The 20713-nt window shown below is 42.7% G+C and overlaps 3 protein-coding genes and 1 long non-coding RNA gene across 4 annotated transcripts in view; all 4 read left to right on the top strand.

Moving 5' to 3' along the window:
* LOC136434020 (neuronal PAS domain-containing protein 3-like) overlaps positions 1-9361 on the top strand; it is a 149938-nt gene extending 140577 nt beyond the window's left edge. Inside the window, exons 10-11 of the mRNA XM_066426672.1 lie at positions 3961-4085; positions 5308-9361. Coding sequence (XP_066282769.1) covers positions 3961-4085; positions 5308-6839 — 1657 coding nt within the window. The 3' untranslated portion in view covers positions 6840-9361. The remainder of the gene's footprint in view (positions 1-3960; positions 4086-5307) is intronic.
* Positions 9362-13748: 4387 nt separating this feature from the next.
* LOC136432069 (protocadherin-15-like) lies at positions 13749-15672 on the top strand. Its single transcript, XM_066423087.1, has 4 exons — positions 13749-13830; positions 14151-14219; positions 14980-15143; positions 15541-15672. Exons 1-4 carry the CDS (start codon positions 13758-13760, stop codon positions 15670-15672), a joined length of 438 nt encoding a protein of 145 aa, XP_066279184.1. The 5' UTR covers positions 13749-13757.
* A 657-nt stretch (positions 15673-16329) lies between these two features.
* On the top strand, positions 16330-19351 carry LOC136432068 (protocadherin-15-like). The gene is made up of 8 exons (XM_066423084.1): positions 16330-16338; positions 16518-16643; positions 16780-16944; positions 17615-17714; positions 17982-18094; positions 18440-18652; positions 19030-19164; positions 19331-19351. The coding sequence occupies exons 1-8, from the start codon at positions 16330-16332 to the stop codon at positions 19349-19351; spliced, it is 882 nt and encodes a 293-aa protein (XP_066279181.1).
* A 54-nt stretch (positions 19352-19405) lies between these two features.
* LOC136434018 (uncharacterized) lies at positions 19406-20506 on the top strand. Its single transcript, XR_010755689.1, has 3 exons — positions 19406-19533; positions 20214-20261; positions 20459-20506. It is a non-coding gene; the product is annotated as an uncharacterized lncRNA (long non-coding RNA).
* The last annotated feature ends 207 nt before the right edge of the window (positions 20507-20713 follow it).

Below are 20713 nucleotides of genomic sequence, written 5' to 3'. Positions count from 1 at the left end.
ACCTTTTCAAGATGTCATCCTGGAGACCAAACTGTAAGGTTTGATTCACTCATACCAGGAAGGACCCCTACTCTTATAAATAAGTGTGGTGGGTTCTTTAACATGCTCCAGGTGTGTCTCTTCACAAACAAAGGACCTACAGCTTTATGTCCCCTCCTAGAGGATGTCCCTAACCAAAGCTAGGTACTCATTTTTACCCGAGTAGAGGGAGGAAATAGGTGTATAGTGCCTTTCCCAAGAGCACAACATTGGGGCCTGCCAGTGATCCAAACCCAGACCTTTAGATTCTAAGTGAACAACCCTAACCATAAGACCATCTTACCACACAGTAAAACTGTGGGGATGTCTGCACTTTTCCTCCACACAAAAATCTCAAACAGATCAAAAGAGACCAGAGTAAAAAAACTTTTGTCATTTTTTGTCGTCACAATCTCAGCAATGGTGAAGAGAGTTGACTTCCAACTAAACCAAGAGGACCACTGACAACATGATTATCTATATGGTGTATTAATTACCTGGTAAAACACCCTTTGGCACAACACATAGGCTTCACAAGCATGCAGGGGCACTGTTTCACACCACAGCATCAAAGTTAATGTATGTAACAAGTTACATTCTACTTGTCACTGACAAAAGACAGCAGATGCTGTCTGAAACGTCTGACTGTTTCAAACTTTTATCCAGTTGCTTGAGTAACTATTTTTGGCGTACATTCTGCTATGGTTATAGGAAACAAAAAAATTTTAAACACTTAGATTCAGGATTGAAAAGACTGAATCTTGAAGTTGTGATTTGTCTTGAATAAGTCTTTTTTTAAATCATGATGGCAGAAGGTATCTACATCTTCCAGGTTGTTTGTCATTGGAGATGTTTTGCACTGATTGACAATCTAGACAGACACTTGTCTAATGTTGTGGGAAAGATGTAAAATGCGAGATCAAGACATCAGCTTCATCCTGGGTGAAGCTCAGTCAGTCGAAGCATCTAACAAATCGGAGTCGTGTGTCTTGCATGGAGGAACATTTCTCTCCGATTCCGCACCTTGTAACCCTGCTGAATAAGTGACTGATCTCCTTAACAATCCTATGTTTTCCCTACTCCATTGTACCAAACAACACAATCCTGTCACGTTTGAATGTTTCAATGCTAACAACGTCAGCTGTCCTTACGTCGTGTTCTGTGTTGTAAATGCAAAGTCTTTTTAAATGGCACCATTGCTAAACTTTGTATATTTGTATATAATCACATCATTTTTTATGCGAGCAAATGTGAAAATACTCGCCAATTCAGACTTGCCAGTCTGCAATGTGGTATTGTCAATAAAGTTTCAAGTTTCAACATTTTCTTTGTTTGTGCTGTCACGCAGGCACGGATCCTTTTCAGCAGCTCAGCGCACTCAACAAAACATCGCGACAGATTTTTCATACTTTGCCGCTTGATAGATTTCCACGGCGACATTTCAAAGATATGCTTCCCGACAAGCTTTACCATCATGAAAATCAAGAGTCAAAACGTCTGACAATTTTGCTGCATTAGTATCCTTTAAAAGATGCAGCAGTTTTGTCCTTGTTCAGGCTTTAAAAAAAATCTCAGTCCCAAACGATTCACAGATTGTTTGGAATGAAACGGGGATGGCAGCGTTATTGTTTATGGGTAGTTAATTAGATTTCATAATTGCTGCGTTCCCTGTACATATCATGCATAATTTTGATAAGGAAAAGCGTGTGTGCCGGCATGCCTCGGGGGCGCTTGTAATCCCGTTTTCATATGAAATCATAAACAAGATTAAATGGCAGTCGAGGGGAAATATTTGTCATATCACAAAGGAAGATCCCCCGAACCACAACAATCAGAGCTAGTCATCAAGTCTGAATAACCCAGGAGGGCAGGTAACATCCTAAACTTCACAGGGTGAAGACTTTCCATTCTGATGGTGTCGGTTTGACACCTATCAATAACTCTGTTGCCTTCCTGAATAAGACTTACAAAATTAATACAGAGAACTGAGTAGCTTACAGGAGGGCAAATAACATCCGAAACTCTAACTTCACAGGGGGAAGACTTTCCATTATGATGGTGCCAGTTTGACTCCAATGACGCCTGTCAATAACTCTGTTGCTTTTCTGACACCAGAAATACAAGTACACGAGAACCAACTGAAGGAATCTACAACAAGAGCAAATTATATCCAAAGCTCTTATCCTGCTGAAGGTTTTCATGTTTTTATTTTATTCTTATAGTCTCAGAAGCAGAAACTTGAATCACTCGCTGATATTGCATACATCAAGGTACAAATTTCTTCCCCAGACTCTGTTTTCGTGTTGATTTTGCCATCCAGCATAATGAGCATTATTTCTTTCAAATCCGAGAAGCAAGAAATGTTCTTTTCAACGTGACAGCTTCAAATTACTGAGAGCTTTGTAGGTTCTCTCTGCTTGGCACAAACGCAAGTAGAGCAGCCCGGAGAGGGATGTCTACAGCCGACATGCATCAGCACTTGATGTCCGTGCGCGGATGATTGATTGACAAACACAAACACAGTTGAATGACACGGTCGTTTCCACGGCCACTCGTTCCTCCAACTTCCCAAGGACGAGTCGCCTGGGGCCGCCGCCATCTTTATTCATGTCCGATTCCTCCCGAGACGGGGAAATAACCGTCTATTACTTCTGGGTGGGTTGGAGTCCGCCGGGGATCCCCGGATTTGGGCGCGCTCGAGGTAAAGCCCGGATCTTACTCCTACTGTGACGTTGCTGCTTTCCGGGGGAACTCTGGGATTCTTTACGACCGGGAGCGATGCTTTGATGGATGCGGAGGGCGATGAAAACTTTATCTTCCCGTAATTGGCAACGGGGAGAAGAGGAATGGATTTCCAGGAGTGAATGAACGGACGCTTTTACCTACTGACATGTACAAGACGGTGTTGGATGTATGATGTGGAAAGTGCAAAGACTTGTAGCTTCAAGATCTAAACAACATGTATTGATCTGGAGGTTCAACATGAAAACAGAGTTGAAGAGAAAAGCATGTACCTTCTTACACACAAGATGGTGTTGGATGTATGATGTGAAAAGTGATGTTGATTTGGAAGATCCACATGAAAACAGAGTTGTATGATTGTGTATATTTGTAAACACAGTTTTTCTTGCCTAAAAAGTTGGTGTGTCCTGACATACACATATGCTACCATAAAGGTCATGCCAATGAATTCCCATGATTCTTGGATATTTCAAAGTAAAAATTCAGCAATAGGACAAGATGAAGACAGGGGTCGGAGAAAGTATATTCTGTCCCTGAAACTGTTTATACCAAATTCTATACAGTTGTTCCCTTCAGGCTCTGTTTTCTGCTTGCTCTTCCATTCCCCCATAAGATTTCTTTTTAAATCCGAGAACTAACAGATTGAACCGGTGTGGCCTTACAATGAGCGGTGTGTATGAATATTTGTAACCTGACTGTCTTGTCCTGTCCACCCGTCGTATAAATCGCCTTTCCAAAGGGCACAAAAACGTCAGTGGCAACGTCAGTGGCATGTCAGGGGATTTAAACCCAGGACCTCTTGGTTCTGGGCCAAACACACTAACTGTTATGCCAACATGACACCACAGGTTTGTAAACTGACCATTAGTCTGTTTTGTTTTTTTACCTGACTGTCTTGCCCTTGTACCAGCAAGTTGAACTGGTGTGGCCAATGACCTGTGTGTATGAATGTTAGTAACCTGACTGTGTTGCCCTGTGCCTATTTATTGCCATACTTCTTGGACATCTCAAAATAAAAATCAGGTACCCAGGTCCTGTAAAGCACATTTCCAAAGGGCACAACATTGGTGGCATGTCAGAGGATTTGAACCCAGGACCTCTGGGTTCTGGGCCAAACACAATAATCGTTACGCCAACACGACACCACAGGTTTGTCATCTGACCACTAATCAGTTTTTTCCTGCCCTGTGCCATCCCCAGTCTGCCAGAGTACAAGGACATTCCCATGGACATCAGCCAGGTCCCGGACCTGCCGCAGGACCCCCCAGACACATCCGACTCTTCCGACACATCCGACAGCGAATCAGACTCCAACCATGACACAGGTTGTTACTTTCTTTCTTTCGTTTGTTTGTATGTTTGCATCACATGCCCAGTAAACCTAGCCTGGAGTCCAGCCTTCTTAGCTTTAGTCCGCTCCCAACGTCCGCTCCCCACTAACAACACTGGGAGCGGACTAAAGCTAAGAAAGCCAGACTCCAGGCTACAGTAAACTGCCTCAAGGTGCAACACACCAGGTTTGTACTGAGGAGTACAAGCTGCATATCCGGATAGATTTATTTGATCCACTCACAACGGGAGGGACCCCCACTCTTAGCAATAAGTGTGGCAGCTTCTTTTACGTGCTCTAGTGTGACTCTCCTCAAACACGAGACGTCTAATTAACGTCCTATCAAAGGGACGTCACTTACCAAGCTTGGTACTCATTTACATTTGAGCGAAGTGAGGAGAAAACAGGACTGGACTGATTGTATTGTCTGGGGATGTTGTGCATCTTTAACATTATGTAATTAGTTTATTTGATTTCCTATCATAATCAAAAGCTGTGTACAGTCAAACCTGGATTCAGCAACCACTCAAGGGACTGGGGAAAACGGTTGCTGACAAGACAGGTGGTTGCTCAGAACAGGATGGTTAACTATGTAAAAATGGACAAGACTGTTTAAATGTTGCTTGTGACTGGAGGTGGTTGCCTGCACCAGGTGGTCGCCCGACCAGGTTTCACTGTACATGTACTATTTTGTACTTGCACTTGCTTTATCTTGTAATTCTAAAAAGTTTCATGCAGTACTTCATTAACTGACTCATATTTTGTCCACAGCCCAAGTCAAGGTACAGCACTTTTGAAAAAAGCCGAAAGAGAAATAGTCTACATTTACTTGCAAATGTTGAATTCATGCATCCATGATTTTCCATTTGTAAAGAGATATGAGAGACGGTAAAGGCCCATGAACCCTGTCTTAGTTACCACTTTGTCCATTACTATGTAATTGCCCGACTGGAGAAAGAAACTTTTTATTTTTATTTATTTTTAACTATTCACATATGAAAAACTGGTTTATATCCGTAAACATATTGTATTCTAACTCTTAGTCAATTCGATTTCTATGGTAATATAGTTTTTCAAATGACATTATTATCAGACACAGTTGTGTTTGATAAGTCAAGGTAGTTCAGTAATGCACAAGCACATGACTGCCTTGCTAGTTTAATAAAGTATGATTTGAAAATATCACGTACACTGACTGATCTGTGTTTCATCCGCAGAGCAAGAAGACTCCAGGTCGGACAGCGACAAGGAGAGCGAAAGCGGAAACAGCGAGACGAGTGAGCCCGAGAACAAAAAGAAGAGGCGGTCCGACGCCAACCAGTCCGATAGCAAACAAGGTGCCAACCAGAGGCCGAACAAGCGACGGCGGAGCGTCACCAGCAACAACAAGAAGGGGGACAAGAACCGGCCGGTGGGCCACCACCAGAGAGACGCCTCGGAAAACAACAGTGAAACAAAATCAGATGCCAAATTAGACGTAGCGGATGCATATTCCTTTCGCACGGAGGACAGCGAGGAGAACGGTGCTACGGACGCCGCGGACATGCTGAGCGTGTCCTCGGTGCACACGGTCGACACGGACGAAGAGGTCCGAGACGACAAGGCTTCCCTTTCTTCTTCCACGGACAAGAAACACAGGAAGGCTGCAAAGAAGGCCAGGAGGAGATCGCGCCCGTCCGTGGACTCGGAGACCGAGCACTCGGTCCAGTGGGTCTCCTCCGCCTCCAGTGCAAATGACTCGATAACTAAAGGTGCTGAGAAAAGTAGACAAACGCTGCTGGAGAGAGCCCCTCCGGCCTTCCTCTCATCCCCGGAGAATGACTCGGGCCTGAGAATCAAATCGGAGCCCAGGGAAGGAAGTTTAGATAGCGAGGGTTGGAACAACCCGCCCAACCGTCAGGCCTCAGAGGCCCAGTCCCCCCCACCTCCCCCTCCAGACAATCAGGCCAGGCTTCTGCCCAGCGGTGTGCCGCTCGTCTCTTCCAACTCCAGTCAAGTAACCATTCCAGACTCTGTGCTCACGCCGCCCACCACCGAAGGCACCAGCGCGACCGCGACCCTCTCCCCCGCCCCCCTCTGCCTCACCTCCAGAAGTTCGGGGGTGGGGACGACCACGGAGACCTACACCATCACCCCCCCGCTGTCCGTCTCTCCCAGGGAATCCAGGTACCCCATGGGCGCGAGCGTGTTTTCCAGGGAAGTCTTTGCGCGCCAGCACATGTACCCCACCAAGGAAAGTGCAACCGAAGGACTCCAGAGGTTCCTCGGAACCCACCAGAGACTGCCGGTGACCAGCGCGGTCACGGCGGGGGCCTACCAGAGGATGTACAGCGCCGAGGCCATAAAGGCGGGGTTCTCGGACGTGCCGTACGCGAGCCACGCGAACCTGCACCTCCCCACGTCCCAGCCCGTCAACCTGCTGGACGGCGGGGGGGCGCACCTGGGGGAGGGGCACTACGTCCTCGACAACTCCGCCATGGAGATGCTGTACAGGCAGGTCCGGCACGGCTTCCCGCCGCCCGGCGCCTACGGCAACGCCATGCAGCCCGTTGCAGACCTGTTGCCGGGCGTTGACCCGCAGACGCACCACGCCGCCGCGGGCGCTGCGGCCGCCATGGGGATGTACCAGACGCCGGACGGTTTCATCGCGACCGCGCCCTTTCACCTGTTTGGCGGGACGACGCTCCCGACGCAGCAGCAGCAGAACAAGCAGCAAAACGACCACGACCAGGACGGCAGCCCCGTCTGAAACATAGCGGCGCCCCCTGGTCCTGCAGTTCCCACCGCGGGGAACAGACAACTCCCGGGCGAATCAATGAAAACGTACGTCTGATTATCGTACCGGCCTCGCCACGTTGTCTGTGTGCGTTCGTCCGTTGACAACAACACAAGCAAAACGCTGTCTCTTGTTAAAATATGCCCGTTTCTCTAACCCATACGCCACCAGCTTGACAGTATCTGGATCCCCTGGGAGTTGTCTGTCCCCCCAAACCTGACATGGATAGTGATCAACTCGAGGAGTGCAGTTTTCTTTACCACACAGGAATGCCAGGCGTGCATTTCTCCCTCGCTGTTGCTCTACAGGTTTTACAGTGTTCTGTGAGGTTCCCCAGTTTTACTGCTTGCTCTTGTAACCGTTGCGTAATCGTCGAAAGGTCCTGCTTATGTGCAAAACGCTTGTGAGTTCACCACACACAAGCGACATCTAATTGTTGCATTTTCATCCACTGAAAACTGCACTCCTCGAGCCCTACAGATCGATATCTCTACATTACTCACCCGACTGACATTGTAGAATACTTAAGTAACCGTTGTTGGAATCTTTTCATTGTCCAGTTTGCTCAGATTTCAGGGGTGCATATCCGCTGGATATTCCAGAATTTTCCACAGTTCCTCCTGGTAACTGGCGAAACTCCTGGAGAGGAAAAAAAAAGTCTCTACTTCCAACTTAGTTTGTTGAAATTCTTGATGTTGGTGCTTGTGCTTTGAGCAGCTATTGTAAAGAAGAGGAAGAAAATGACTTCTCAGACACAAAAAAAAAATGCCATACCGACCATGTTTTAGCGGTCTTTTGCCATGCCCTGCCATTTCAAGTCCGATCCGAGTAGCAGAGAAATGAATTTAAAAAAAAACAATCCGTGGACAACAGTACATCAAATCAGTAAATCAAAGCCTTTCATTCCAATCAAAATTTAATCTTTTTGGAACTTCGAAGGATAGGATTGTAGATTTTGTATTAATGTAAAAATTGATTTTGTACAAAAATTTTAAAAACGGGATATGACCCCTACCTCCGACTTGCCAAACGTCAGGGGATTGCAGCAAATGCTTTAATATTTTTCCGTGAAATTTCAGTAATGTTGCGATTGTGTAAATATTAGGCTAAATATCTTGGTAGCAATCTTGCAAAGATGCTAACTTGCACTTTTCTTGTTTTGTGTTGGAGCCTCAATGAAATTGAGGCGTCCTCGTTATATATGTTAATGTTGTGTCTCATTTTTTTTTTCTCTCTCAATCTGATTGAGGCTAAATTTAATTCTGAATAATTTAATTAAGGACTTATATACTGCTTGCTGCTTGGAACAAGCAGGACTTTGTTGAAGGAAGAGTTTGTATTTTTTTTGTTAACAGCTTCAGAAGCGTACAAGGAGGGTCTCGATGTGAGACGGAGCTTAGACAATGTAAACTTGAGGTGGAATCCAGGGAGAGAGAGAAGGAGAGAGTGAGGAGAAAAGCGGGTGAAAAACATCAGTTTCCAACTGAAGATATAAAATGCACAGTTTAATATCACAAGTGAAAATAGTCGTGAGTCTCAAAAAAATATAACTCCACGGGGTCGGAGAAATGTCCGACTCTGACAGCGAATCTTTCCCCAGACCGACGAATACTGACGAATTCTCTGCCAACCACTTATTGTTGGGAGACAAATTGTAAGAGAAGACTATCTAACTACTACGGAGGCCACGCTGTGACGGTGGTACAGTATGTTTTATTGTGGAGATGTTGTGTTGTCGAATCTCATTCCAGCTAATCAAAGTGGTTGTGCTCAAAAGCCATCATGTTGTGGAAAAAAGTGTCCAAATAACAATCTGGGTGTGGAGTTTCCTTGCTTGTCCACGAGAGACAAGGTTTGCCAAGACATGGCCTTTTCTTGGAATACATTTTTAATGTGAATAGCAGAAATTCAATGTCATTGCAATAATGGCCTATTTTTCATGCCATGTGTTGACAAATATTGCTAAAACATCCGAATGAATGTCGAAATTGCATAGGTAGTAGACACAATATTGCAATCTTCCATCAAATTATTTTTGAATACTTGAAAATAATTGGGATCAGACGTTGCAATGAATGATTTCAGTGACAATACCGACGAGAACGAAGCTCTCACACGTAGCTCTACTGCAATTATAGGGATACAAATGTAACAACGGAGTCAGTCTCTCTCTACACATTCAACCCTACAATCAGCTCTACCTTCCATATATATGGTAACTACATGCACTTTAGCGCCTATCAGTCTCAAACAACGCTTACACACAGTCACACACACACACCAGGAAACATACATACATACATACGTACCGTAGTCGTTTGCTCGTAACATTAACTCATTTCATGCCCATACACAGCCGTAGCGTAGCCGTGTACCGTTGGTGTGTTCCAGCTCTTTACCGGACTTGTGGATTATGTGGTGGCCACTCTGCCAACAGTGTGTAAACATGTTTCTCCCGCCGTACACAAATAAAAAAGGTGTTCTAATGCTTTGAACATACCCTTGTCTGTGTTCATCTGGTCATTTGTGTGGTCACTATTATCTAGCAGGGCTCGAAATTCATTTTTGGTGCACTGGTGCACCTAACTTTGAAATCTAGGTGTTCAGAGAAAACTTTTGGCGCACAACATAAAATATAGAATGTCAGCAAAACCTTCAAACACAGTTCCAAGGTTTTAAGATTTGCAATGAACCCCAATTCTACACCAGAATTCTAGACAAGCAACATCAAAGAGGATTTAATATATTTTTGACACCAAAATGTCGAAAGAATAGGTTGTATACTAGTGTACAGTGGAAGATTTATGTAGGTAAATCTACACAAATATCTATTAAGTGCACCATTGCACCCAGTAAAACATTAGGTGCACAGCTCCAACTTTGGATTCACAAATGTGCACATGCACTCTATCTTTCTAGCCCTGCTTAGTCTCACCCAGATGCCATTGGATGCTGAAAAATTAGTGGAAGGAAACTGCCAGAGAAGTAAGCTGGGAAGCCCACGCACTTCCAATCAGTACACTTACTTGCTTACTCCGATGGCAAGATTGTTCAGCCTTATTTGGCAAACTACTTTTTCAGCACCAGAAGACATATGGGTGTGCATGTACACATAGAAGAGTACTACATAGTACATAAGGCTACACCAAGTAATTTTTATGGATGACGTCCGCGCGCGCATTGATTTTGGTCTGTTCCCAGAAAAAAAAAAAAAAATTCCGCTTCCTGTAACTATGATCAAAGAGTTACGACAGTGCTGCAAATCAAAAGAAACAGGACAGGACAACAACTGCTGTTCAACTTCAATTGATTTATTCAAATTCTAGCTTTTTCATGATGAATAAAAGAATTGTAAGTTGTTACACTGTGTTATCTCATTCAATTTGTGTCCTAACGTGTCGTCGACTATTATATTTCAAATCTAGGCATCTTGTTTTTTTCGGCCCTTCTTGTGTTTTTTTTCGCGCTCTCGCATTAGATTTAGGGTCTCCAAAGGACGTCATCCATAAAAATTACTTGGTGTAGCCTAATGTGGTAGGCAGCAGGGAGAAACTTAACAAGACTGTAGCTGTGAGGACTTACACCATTCATGGTGACCTATCCATGAAACTAGAATGGTAAGAAACCAACAAACATAAGTCTTGGTATTATCTTGGAGAAGGATGTAAGAAAGTTGCAGAATAGATGCTAGATGACTTATCTTGTATCCAGCTGGTGAGGTTTTGGTTGCCAAGTACAGTGCAACAACACCACCTGTTGATAACTATTAAAACTGCTCAAACCAGCCAGCAAACAAAACACGGATACAGCAGTTTTCTCCCAAATTGCTTTTATGACTACATGTACTACTTACCATATATCAAATATCAGAGTGTTTGCAAAGTTGCAAAATAAGTTATTTTACATGGTATTTATAAACTGAAGTACAGACACAAATTGAACAGGTATGCAAAAGAGAGTTTTCAGTCATGTGACTGATGTAACATTAGTACTGTCCGCCATATTGGATGGTTAAACCAAGAACTTCAAAGTAAATTAAAATGTGTAACATGTAATTACAGTAACAAAATTTTGACATCATTCACTGATACAAATTCACTCAAGAGTTCATCAAAATATGGTGGCAGCGATGTCATGTGTGCCCCAAACCTTCAGACTTGAAAGCTGGGAGGTAAATAGTCTCGAGGCCTGTTTAGTCTCACCCAGACACCATTAGATGCTGAAAAGGTAGTGGAAACACATTTGCCAGAGAAGCAAGCTGGGAAGCCCACACAATTCCAATCTGTACACTTACTCGCTTACTCCAATGGCAAGATTGTTCATCCTATTTGGCAAACTACTTTTTTTCAGCACCCAAAGACATTTGGGTGTACATGTTACACAGAGAAGAGTACATACTAATACATGTACATGTAGTCATAGGCAGTAGGTAGAAACTTAACAAGACTGTAGCTGTGAGAAAGAACACCGTTCATAATGACCTATCTATGAAACAAGAATGGTAAGAAACCAAGAACTTTAGTCTAGGCATTATCAAGGAAAAGGATGTAAGAAAGTTGCAAAACAGATGCTGGATGACTTATCTTGTATCTAACGTTAGCTGGAGAGGTTTTGGTTACAAAGTACAGTACCACAACGCCACCTATTGATAAGTATTAAAACTGCAAAGATCAGACCAGTCGGTAAAAAAATCAACATGGATACAGTCAACTTTCTTCTAACTAGAGCTCAGCATTTGGGCTGTAAAGGCAAATACAGACAGGTGTGGCTCTGGAGAAGACAACAGTAGCTTCATTAGCCTCAAGTACGGCCAAAGAGTGTCACACAGTCAGACGCACATACCGCCCAGGGTCATGTCAAATAAGAGTTTACATTTTGCTATCCCACCAGGGCTGAGTTAAAGGCATTTTCTTTGGGAAATTCGAACCACAAATGTGATTCATTTTGGAGGGCTGAAATGGAATTCTAGTAGTGGGTCTGGAGTTTTTGTTCTTCAACTTCTTAATTCGTGAGTTTTCTCAAAAATACTCAAAATCTTGTATTCATTGGTTAGAGTGTATGTTTCCCTAAACGAATGTCGGACGCTTCGGCACCTGGACAGTTCTTAGATGTTAGCCGATCAGGACGATTCGGCACCAGGTCCAGAACGGTACAGCGCCTGACCTATTTAACATATTAAGTAAAGTTTCTAATCGATGGGTATCGAAATGGCTGTCTCAACGTAGAAAACAAGTACTTCAAACCATTACTGTAGCGTCTTTCTCACTATGAACAACGAAATCAAACATTTGTGACTCACGTGTATCCTTTTGATTCTTTCAGCCTACGGACGTAATCAGGGAGATTCTGGCAACAAAAAACTCCCCGCAGTAGATTGTGATTGATGTTGTTTTTCTCCAACCAGCCCCATTGTTAACTGTGCCGCACACATCTGCAAGGTCAAGGTTCGTGGTTCTTCACTTAAAACCAACGCGAAATGGTTGTTTTCTTCTGACTATCTCGTTTCAACCGTAGACTTAGAACCAACGCAAATTGTCTGCCTACCGCGAAATTAAATCCCACGAACATTTTCCCTTTACAGTATATGGCGGCGGTTATTGTTGTTTTGAACTATATTGCGTGCACGAAGTTCGAAAGCGTTCACTCTTCTTATAGTATATAGGATGTTGGTGCACTCAGAAGAGTTTGATAGTGAACGTAGCCGTCCACCGACGAACGAACACCACCACATGCCAACAAACAAACAAACAAACGTCTCTGTACTGTAGACTGCTACGTTCTTTGTTTCTTTATCTCAATTATTCTTGGTCTTACCGTTGAGAATTATATGACTGGGCCCCGAAGTAACGTTAAGTGTCGCCTCTGCTGGTCAATACACGTATTACCATGGTAGCCTAAGACCACTATTAAACATGTGGGCTTGGGCGCCAGGTGTAGTGATACTTTACCACGTGAGGTACGGTTACCCTGGACTTTGAGTACTAACGTTATGTCATGTTATACCACCCTTACAATAAGGATCATTTAACTGGTAAATGTAAAGTCTGAAAAAATCAACGCTGTACTACGAAAATTAGATAATCAGTAAATCCATGCAGCATATCTATAAAAACGAAAATGTCAATTACGTTTCTGAGGCAAAACTGTAGAGCTACGGACGAAAAATAAGCAAGATGGTTTGAGCTATAAACATGGCATCATCGCTTCCTGAATTATCCTAAACCAATTCCTATTATCACTAATCAAAGAAATATTGAAATCTTTCTGGCGTCTTCTGAAATAGGGTGTTACTTTGTCCCGCGGATTGATACTGTTCAATACAAGATGTGATCAGGAGGAAGTGACCTTCAGAAAGATTGCTGTGAACGTTCTTTTCTGTCTTTTGGTTTGTCCGTCCGGTGGTTTTGCAGGTAAGTTAATACAGCGTAACTTGAAGTGGTCTAACACCGTAACAAAATTGATGTCGTTTGATACAAATACCTTTTCATTTCTAGCATATTCCCCTTGTGGCTTGTTACCAGTGTACGTATACAGGGAGCCATTTGAAGACAGGCTTGCGTGAGAAACAAATTGTTAATGACCTGTCAATATGTTACTTTTTAGCTAGCCCGTCTTTGTGCAGAGTCCACCCAGGCTTATGAAATAAATATCTTAGTGTTTTTAGTTGGATGCTTTATCATGTTCACAACCGTAGGAGTTGTTTTTGCATATTTTACAAAGCCAACTCGACCTTTGTGCTTACTGGTGGCGCCACGGCAGTGAACAATTCGAAAACTGGGTGTTCCACATTATTTTGTACCGCAGGCAGTGACTAGTTGTCGAGGCGGAAAGTTTAACTGAGTTCATACAGAGTTAAACAGAGCAGAAGTATGTGCATTTCAGAAGGGAACCATGGCGGAAGGGACCAAGACATGCCTCTTCGCCGTACTGGCGGTGCTGCAAGTGGTTACAGTATCCACGCAAAGTAAGTAACCTTAAGCGTCACTGTGGTAACGTTAAACCAAGCAGGTGTCCGCCGTATCAATTTACACCAACACAGTTTGTGCGCCACAAAGTCACCCCGCCTTGACCTAGCTATAGGCTGTTCAATTTGAAAAGACTGAGGGGGCAACAAGAATTTACGTGAGAAAAAACAACAACTTTAAACACCAGCAACTTTTGTGCTTTTTAATTTAAATCTAAAATTGGCTTCGACATATAAACTTATATTATCTCATATCTGTGTTATCTTGTGCTGGTCCGTTTCGACACCAACAAACCTTTCTCCCACGCCCCTCTCCTCAGATCCATGCGAGAGTCCTGTCTTCTCGAACGGGATGGTGTTCGAGGCTCTCATGGAGAACAGCCCGGAAAGTAAGTCACTGTCTAGTGTCTACTAAACGTACCTGTCTTGGCTTTTCATTGACGTTACAATAACCATGTCATTAATTCAATAATAATTTGAATCCTCTGGCGACCATATTAGCAGGTAATCGGATTAAACAACATGTTTGCGTGTTTACGTCAAACTTGCAAGCGATGCGCACGTATACTGTTTATCAGATTTTACTGTATATCAAGACTCTGTGTAGCAAGAACTTTGTGACGTTTTAATGTTAAAGCTGTAAGTGATACGCAATTCAGTCCCGCTGGGGCTGCGATGTATTGCCGAAAAAATAAACCATAAACCAACCAACCATTTAGTAGAGCTCCATGTACAATTCGACATGGCGCAAATGAAAAGCCTGTTAGGCATGTTAAGGTAGACCCTGATATATTCTAGCTTAATGACTTTGCAGATGTCTCCAACCACATACAAGGCGTTATAGTGACAGGAAAAAACGATGAGATGCCAATAACGCCGTCTACATCCAATATATTAACAAGACCAACGTCACCGATATGTGTTTGAGTTGTTTGGTCTGGTAGCTTTTGTTGTCGGTCTAGTTTGTGAAAGTAGTAGTAGTACTTGTTTTATTTGAAAAAAAAAAGATTTGTGCCTAAATGTTTACGTCATGCCACGAAATATTGACTCTTTGAACGCAAGGGGCTACCACAAATTTATTACGGCTCTTTGTCAGTCAAACTGATGATATAGAATAAATACCTTCAAAAATACCTGTTCCGCCTGTAGATACGACCATCGTGGCAAACATGTCCTTCGCGGGGACAGCGGTCGGCAGTGACCGGACCATCGAACTGACTCTTCAGGACTCCGGCGACAAGGAGTGGGGCCTGCTGATCGAGGAACAGCAACAGCTCAGGCTCCGACTCGGGGGGAGGGTCTTAGACAGAGACGTAAGTGTTTACTTTATCAGCAGTCATCTATTCAGATATTTATGTAGAAATCATTTGTATTGTCGGCGACAGGAGTCCGTGATAGTGCGTGGGGAAAAAGTGACGAAAGCCGGAAGGGTTTCGAGGGTCGAGTTCACATTTCTCATAATCTGCTATGAAATCTCATTAAATATCGGCATGGCTGAGAAACTTCAGAATTGGTGTGTTTTGGGTGAAAATCGATTTTGGGCTCCTAGCTTTACTTTCGGGTAATCGTCCGCGTTGAAAGTAATCCGCCCTTTTGCCCGAAATTAACCTTTGTTGCCATACCTCGCGCGTCGGATTATTGTGAAAATCTCAGCGAGGATTTTCTTTATAATTGTCACCCAAAATAAACTGTACCATTTTGTTTTAACAGGGGGACTCGGGCATTCGAGACCTTAGATTTATCGTTAGGTGCAAGACTATAGCGACGGATGCAATGGTGGGTACCGTTAACCCCTATCTCCGGAAACTAAAGAATATTGTATTCGACAAAGAATTTGAATGAACATCGTTATGTTTCTGTCTTTGAAATTGTCATCAATTCCTGACATTAAAACGAGCAGTCCACAAGGTCCCCAGGATCGTGCATCGTAGCTTACACGGTTTCTTTGGAGATTGTTTATCATCACGTTGTCATGACGACTACCCTACAGGTGGACTACAGTGTCATAGCAACAGTTCTGGACATGAATGACAACGAGCCAACTTTTGTGGGGACACCATATAACCAAGATGTAATAGAGGTAAGGAATAGAGAAAGCAATCCCTACCTTTGTTGGTTATGTTCTTTTTCGATGCAAAATGTCCCCTTCTTCGTAAAAGTGAATCCCGAATATGCGTGTATGTCAAATATCATGACTGTAAGACATCAACATAGTTACATAGATTTGCTCTAATTACTCTTTAAATATCCTACTCTTGAATACTGATAAGCGTTGTAGATTTTTAACATGTTTTCAAGTTAATTCTCATTCTTATCAATTTCATTTCATTCATCAACATTTCCCCCACACCTACAGTACCAGTTAATGAATATGCCCGTTTGTTCCTCCAGCTGACTCCTGTGGGGTCCACTATTTTCCGGAGACTGACAGCTGATGACCCGGATAGCTGGGAGAATGGCAGGGTGTCATATCAGATCGAGGTATGAACTTAAATGGAAATGTACGCTGTAACTCGACAACTTACATGAGACTATTCTTCCACTGGTCATTAAAAGAAGACGATGGCAAGTAGACATGGTTCATGGTTCAATTGTGGCATTTCAATAGAAAACTTCATAAATGTGTATGCAATATGCAGAGAACTGTTGAACAATGGTTTTAAGACATTTCTTTATTTGATTTTCAGGGACAGAGTGATTATTTCGAGATCCCTCTACCGGAAACAGGCGACATTGTTTTAAAAAAGGCTCTGGACTACGAAGGTTTCCAACCGGACGAGGAGAAGAAATACCTCATCCCCGTTGTCGCACATGTGAGTTTCAGTTCCTTCTGATACAACAGTTTCAATGTTTTTAAATGGGTACCCTTTTTCTTGACTTCCCATGTTTTTGTTCTGATATGCCTTAATCCATTAGACCGTTTGCAGTAAGCTTCTTGCCATTTCTCAGGATTTGGCGGCAAACGAAAGCCTGCGTCAGTCCTCCACCACGACTGTGACCATCATCGTGACGGACGGAGACGACCAGGCGGTGCAGTTCCTCCCGTGTGTCCCGCAGGGAGACATCTGCGGCAGCCCGCTGTACGTGTCGTCTGTCATGGAGAACACAGAACCGGTAAGGAGTCTTTACTCCTGGTAACAGTATTACAGCTCAGGGTAAGGGTTAAGGTACAGAGTCAGACATCTGCGGCAGCCCGCTGTACGTGTCGTCTGTCAAGGAGAACACGGAACCGGTAAGGAGTCTTTACTCCTGGTAACAGTATTACAGCTCAGGGTAGGGGTTAAGGTTAGGGTACAGAGTTAGGGTTAGGATTAGGGTATAGAGTAAGGTTTAGGGTACAGAGTCAGACATCTGCTGCAGTCCGCTGTACGTGTCCTCTATCTTGGCGAACACAGAACATGTAAGAAGACTTTACTCACCTCACCTCACCTAGTCCCATCCTCATCTTGAGGTTTTAATATCATAATTGATGTTATCTAAGAATTACTTACGATTTCTGTGGCAATATGACCACCAAATGCATTTGCGTACTTATCATGTTGATTTTCCCCTCAATTCATGCCCCCCCCCTCCTCAAAACAAGTCACAATTACTACTACAGTAAAATTCCATTACTACTACTACTTCTACTACTACTACTAGAAAAATGCTTAACGGAAGGAATCATGTTTAGAAATACATCGATTGGCAGAACATGGTGAAACTGAAACTGCTGATGATAATGCTCACTCTAGGACACGCTGGGCTTTGACAATTTTCTTCTGAAGTGACGTTTTTATTGCAGCTAAACCAACTCCTGACCTTTGACCCGGCACCCATCTTTGCTGTTGACCTTGACACAGACATCCAGGGGCCTCCTGGGATCGTCTACAGTTTCTTAGCAGGTAGGACAAGGAGTTTTTCATCAGGATTTTTAAAAGCTCATTGCACCTACATGTACCTGGCAGCATGGAAGTATTGAAGACGGGTGCTTTATTGGGTTTTCAGCTTATCCCAAATGTCCCCTGCCTGTCTCACTGTTAGTATTTTAGTCCAGAAAAGATTGTGTACTTTAGGTGAGTAACATTCTTAATCTATGGGAGTAGCAATTCAATACTTTCATATCAACCTAGAAATGTTCAACTAAAGACAGTCCTTTTAAATTTGGTCAGGCTCTCCGAGTAATTTCCGGGACTACTTCGATATAGATGGGCCGACTGGGAACATCACACTGAAGAGACCGGTGGAAAGGATGGAAGTAGAGGAGTTCATCATCACCGTTAAGGTACTATAATTTGTACTTTTCAATACCAGGATAAACTAGAGACAAGATTTCATTCATTCATTCCCAATACAAAAGTTACTCAAGCAACTTGATAAGTTTTGTAAACGTACGTCAGACATTTCAGACAACATCGGCTGTCTTTTGTCAATCTTTCCTCAGTCCAGTCACTGAGGAAAGACAGCGGATGCAGTCTGGAATGACTGTTTAAAAAACTTATCCAGTTGCTTGAGTAACTTTTGACTTTTGTATTAAGTATCTCATTACCATGATGTCTAACCTTCATCAATATTCATTCATCTATCTATCCATTCATTCATTCATTCTTTCATTTATTCGTCCGTTTAGGCAGAGCAGGATGACAACCCCCTTCAGTACGCCACAGCAGACGTGAAGATCGGTGTCGAAGATGACGACGTCAACAAGCCATACTTCTTCATCTCCACAGGGGAGTCAGAGTTCAAAGGTTATGTGCGACAGTTCACAGGTCAAGCCGTCATCGTCTTCAGAAATGACGAGTCACCCCTGCGGCTGGAGGTCAAGGATGACGACTTCGCTGATGTAAGTGTCCGTGCCTTTGATTGGATGATGGTCACATGCTCATAAGTCAATATGAGGTGGTCTTATTCAAACTACTGGAAAATGAACAACTATCATTGTTTTTTTTCTCTAAGTTGTATTAATGTATCACACGGAACACTTGAAGAATAGCTGTTTTCTAAATTGTGGATAAAGTCATGTCATACCATGAAACTGTTGAAACAATGAGCATCATCTTTTTAATGTTACAAATTTTTTAATATTTTGCATGTATGCTTTGATTCAGGCTCTGTAGGGATACATGTATCATTGCTGAAAGTTAAGTCATCAAACTTTATGACCCGCGATGTCTTCCCTACTTCCTTGCTGAGTATCTACATACATTCTAACATTTACAGAAGGTGGTTCCTAAGGGAGCCCTTCACTATGAGCTGACAGACACTAGCGGCAGATTCGAAGTCACAGATACGGGCTATCTCATCGTGGATGCCAACCAGTTGGACATAGACACTCAGAGGGAATACCTTATGACGGTTAGCAACTTTAAAATTGATTTGCATAGATTTACATACATTGTAACTATACACATCCATCCTAAACTTATAAAAAAATGTTATCACCAGTAGATTTGTATAGTAACCAATATAAACAATTAGCTGCTATGAACAATATGAGCCATGCCATACACTCTCCATTTAGCAACCACAGCTTTTGTATTGACATATTTCTTCTGAACTACTTATTGAATATAACATTTTTAATATTGCAGGTGAGAGCTGTAGAAACAACCACATTTCAGAAGCTCTCAACTGATGAGGCGACAATAGTCATCACCATCCTCAATGGAACAGGTCGGGAGGCCAGTCTGACAACAACCTCTTTTCCGAAAATAATTTCATCAGGTTGGTAGAACATATGAGATTCTTTTTTACACAATCAGTAAATCTCACGTTTGGTATTGTGTTCTCGACGCAAAAGCGCCACCTACATCGGCTACTTATAGCAGTGAGAAGCAGTACTCCAGTCAGAAGCTCTGAAGAAGGTGTCTGACAGACACTGAAACGTCAGCAGATGAGATATACTGGTTGTATAAAAAAGAATCTCCAATATCCAACCTGATTTTGTATTTGTGCAACTGTAAATTCTTTTCATACAATTTCATAACTCTTTCATCATCTTTAACCTTCTGCAGGCTCAGCAAAACTATGTTCATTTCAATACCCTTTAGCCTTATCAAGGCTCTTCCAGGGTTCATCAGTATAAACATAGGGGTTACAGGATAAAAAGAAACATACATAATCATAACACATTATTAAAACGTAATAGGAACACTACAGCAGAACTCAGCAGAATTTATATTTTGGGCTCCTGTGCCCTGGTATTAAAACTAAATGACCTGAAATTTGGCATGGGGGTACCTTAGACATACATGTATACCCACAGGTATAACAGGTCTACAACACAAACCCAACTATCCTTTCCAGACAATTCAATCTCTTACAAATGTTGGACTTTTTTCAGTCCAATGTGAATCTATCTTCCTCCATCACCATTTATATAATCTTTTACACACATGTCTTAGGTACCTTTTCCGAGGAAGGTATTATGCAGACTACAGAACTTTTGGGAGGTAAAGCCCCTATCTCACTGGACCCGCGGCACGTTGGCGGGCTATTTAACAGAGCGCTCTGAATTTCATTGACAAAAAAACAACTCTTTCTTCGCTTTGTGTGTTTTGTTGTCTTTTTAGTCATACTTGCACTTTTTGCATGATATTCCCATCATAATTGTATGAGTATGACACAACTATCTTATTGACTCTTTCAGCAAACAAACTTTATCAAGGAGATTCTACCAACTATATACCCATTGCAGGTTAGTTACTTATCTAAAAAAGGCCTACATGTAGATGTTTTTCATGGAATATCTTTTTTTGAAAACTGCAAGCGATCACTAAATATTTCAATGGAATTAGAGGAACAACTTCTGGCACATGACTTTCTGGTCTAACCCTTATTTTCATAAGCACTCTAAAATATTCCTATACAACTCACAGATGTATCTACTGCAAAACATTTTCAT

Source organism: Branchiostoma lanceolatum, chromosome 4 (assembly GCF_035083965.1).
Source record: "Branchiostoma lanceolatum isolate klBraLanc5 chromosome 4, klBraLanc5.hap2, whole genome shotgun sequence".
Taxonomy (NCBI): Eukaryota; Metazoa; Chordata; class Leptocardii; order Amphioxiformes; family Branchiostomatidae; genus Branchiostoma; species Branchiostoma lanceolatum.
The sequence above is the reverse complement of the archived record's forward strand: the minus strand, read 5'-3'. Positions and strand labels throughout refer to the sequence as shown.

Bases quoted from the DNA above. Each gene is read 5' to 3' on its own strand.
- LOC136432069 (XM_066423087.1), top strand. From the start codon at position 13,758: ATGGCGGAAGGGACCAAGACATGCCTCTTCGCCGTACTGGCGGTGCTG. The intron at 13,831-14,150 runs GTAAGTAACCTT...CCCTCTCCTCAG, and splicing joins GGTTACAGTATCCACGCAAA to ATCCATGCGAGAGTCCTGTC. The intron at 15,144-15,540 runs GTAAGTGTTTAC...TTGTTTTAACAG, and splicing joins GGAGGGTCTTAGACAGAGAC to GGGGACTCGGGCATTCGAGA.
- LOC136432068 (XM_066423084.1), top strand. The intron at 16,644-16,779 runs GTGAGTTTCAGT...GCCATTTCTCAG, and splicing joins TCATCCCCGTTGTCGCACAT to GATTTGGCGGCAAACGAAAG. The intron at 16,945-17,614 runs GTAAGGAGTCTT...TTTTTATTGCAG, and splicing joins TCATGGAGAACACAGAACCG to CTAAACCAACTCCTGACCTT.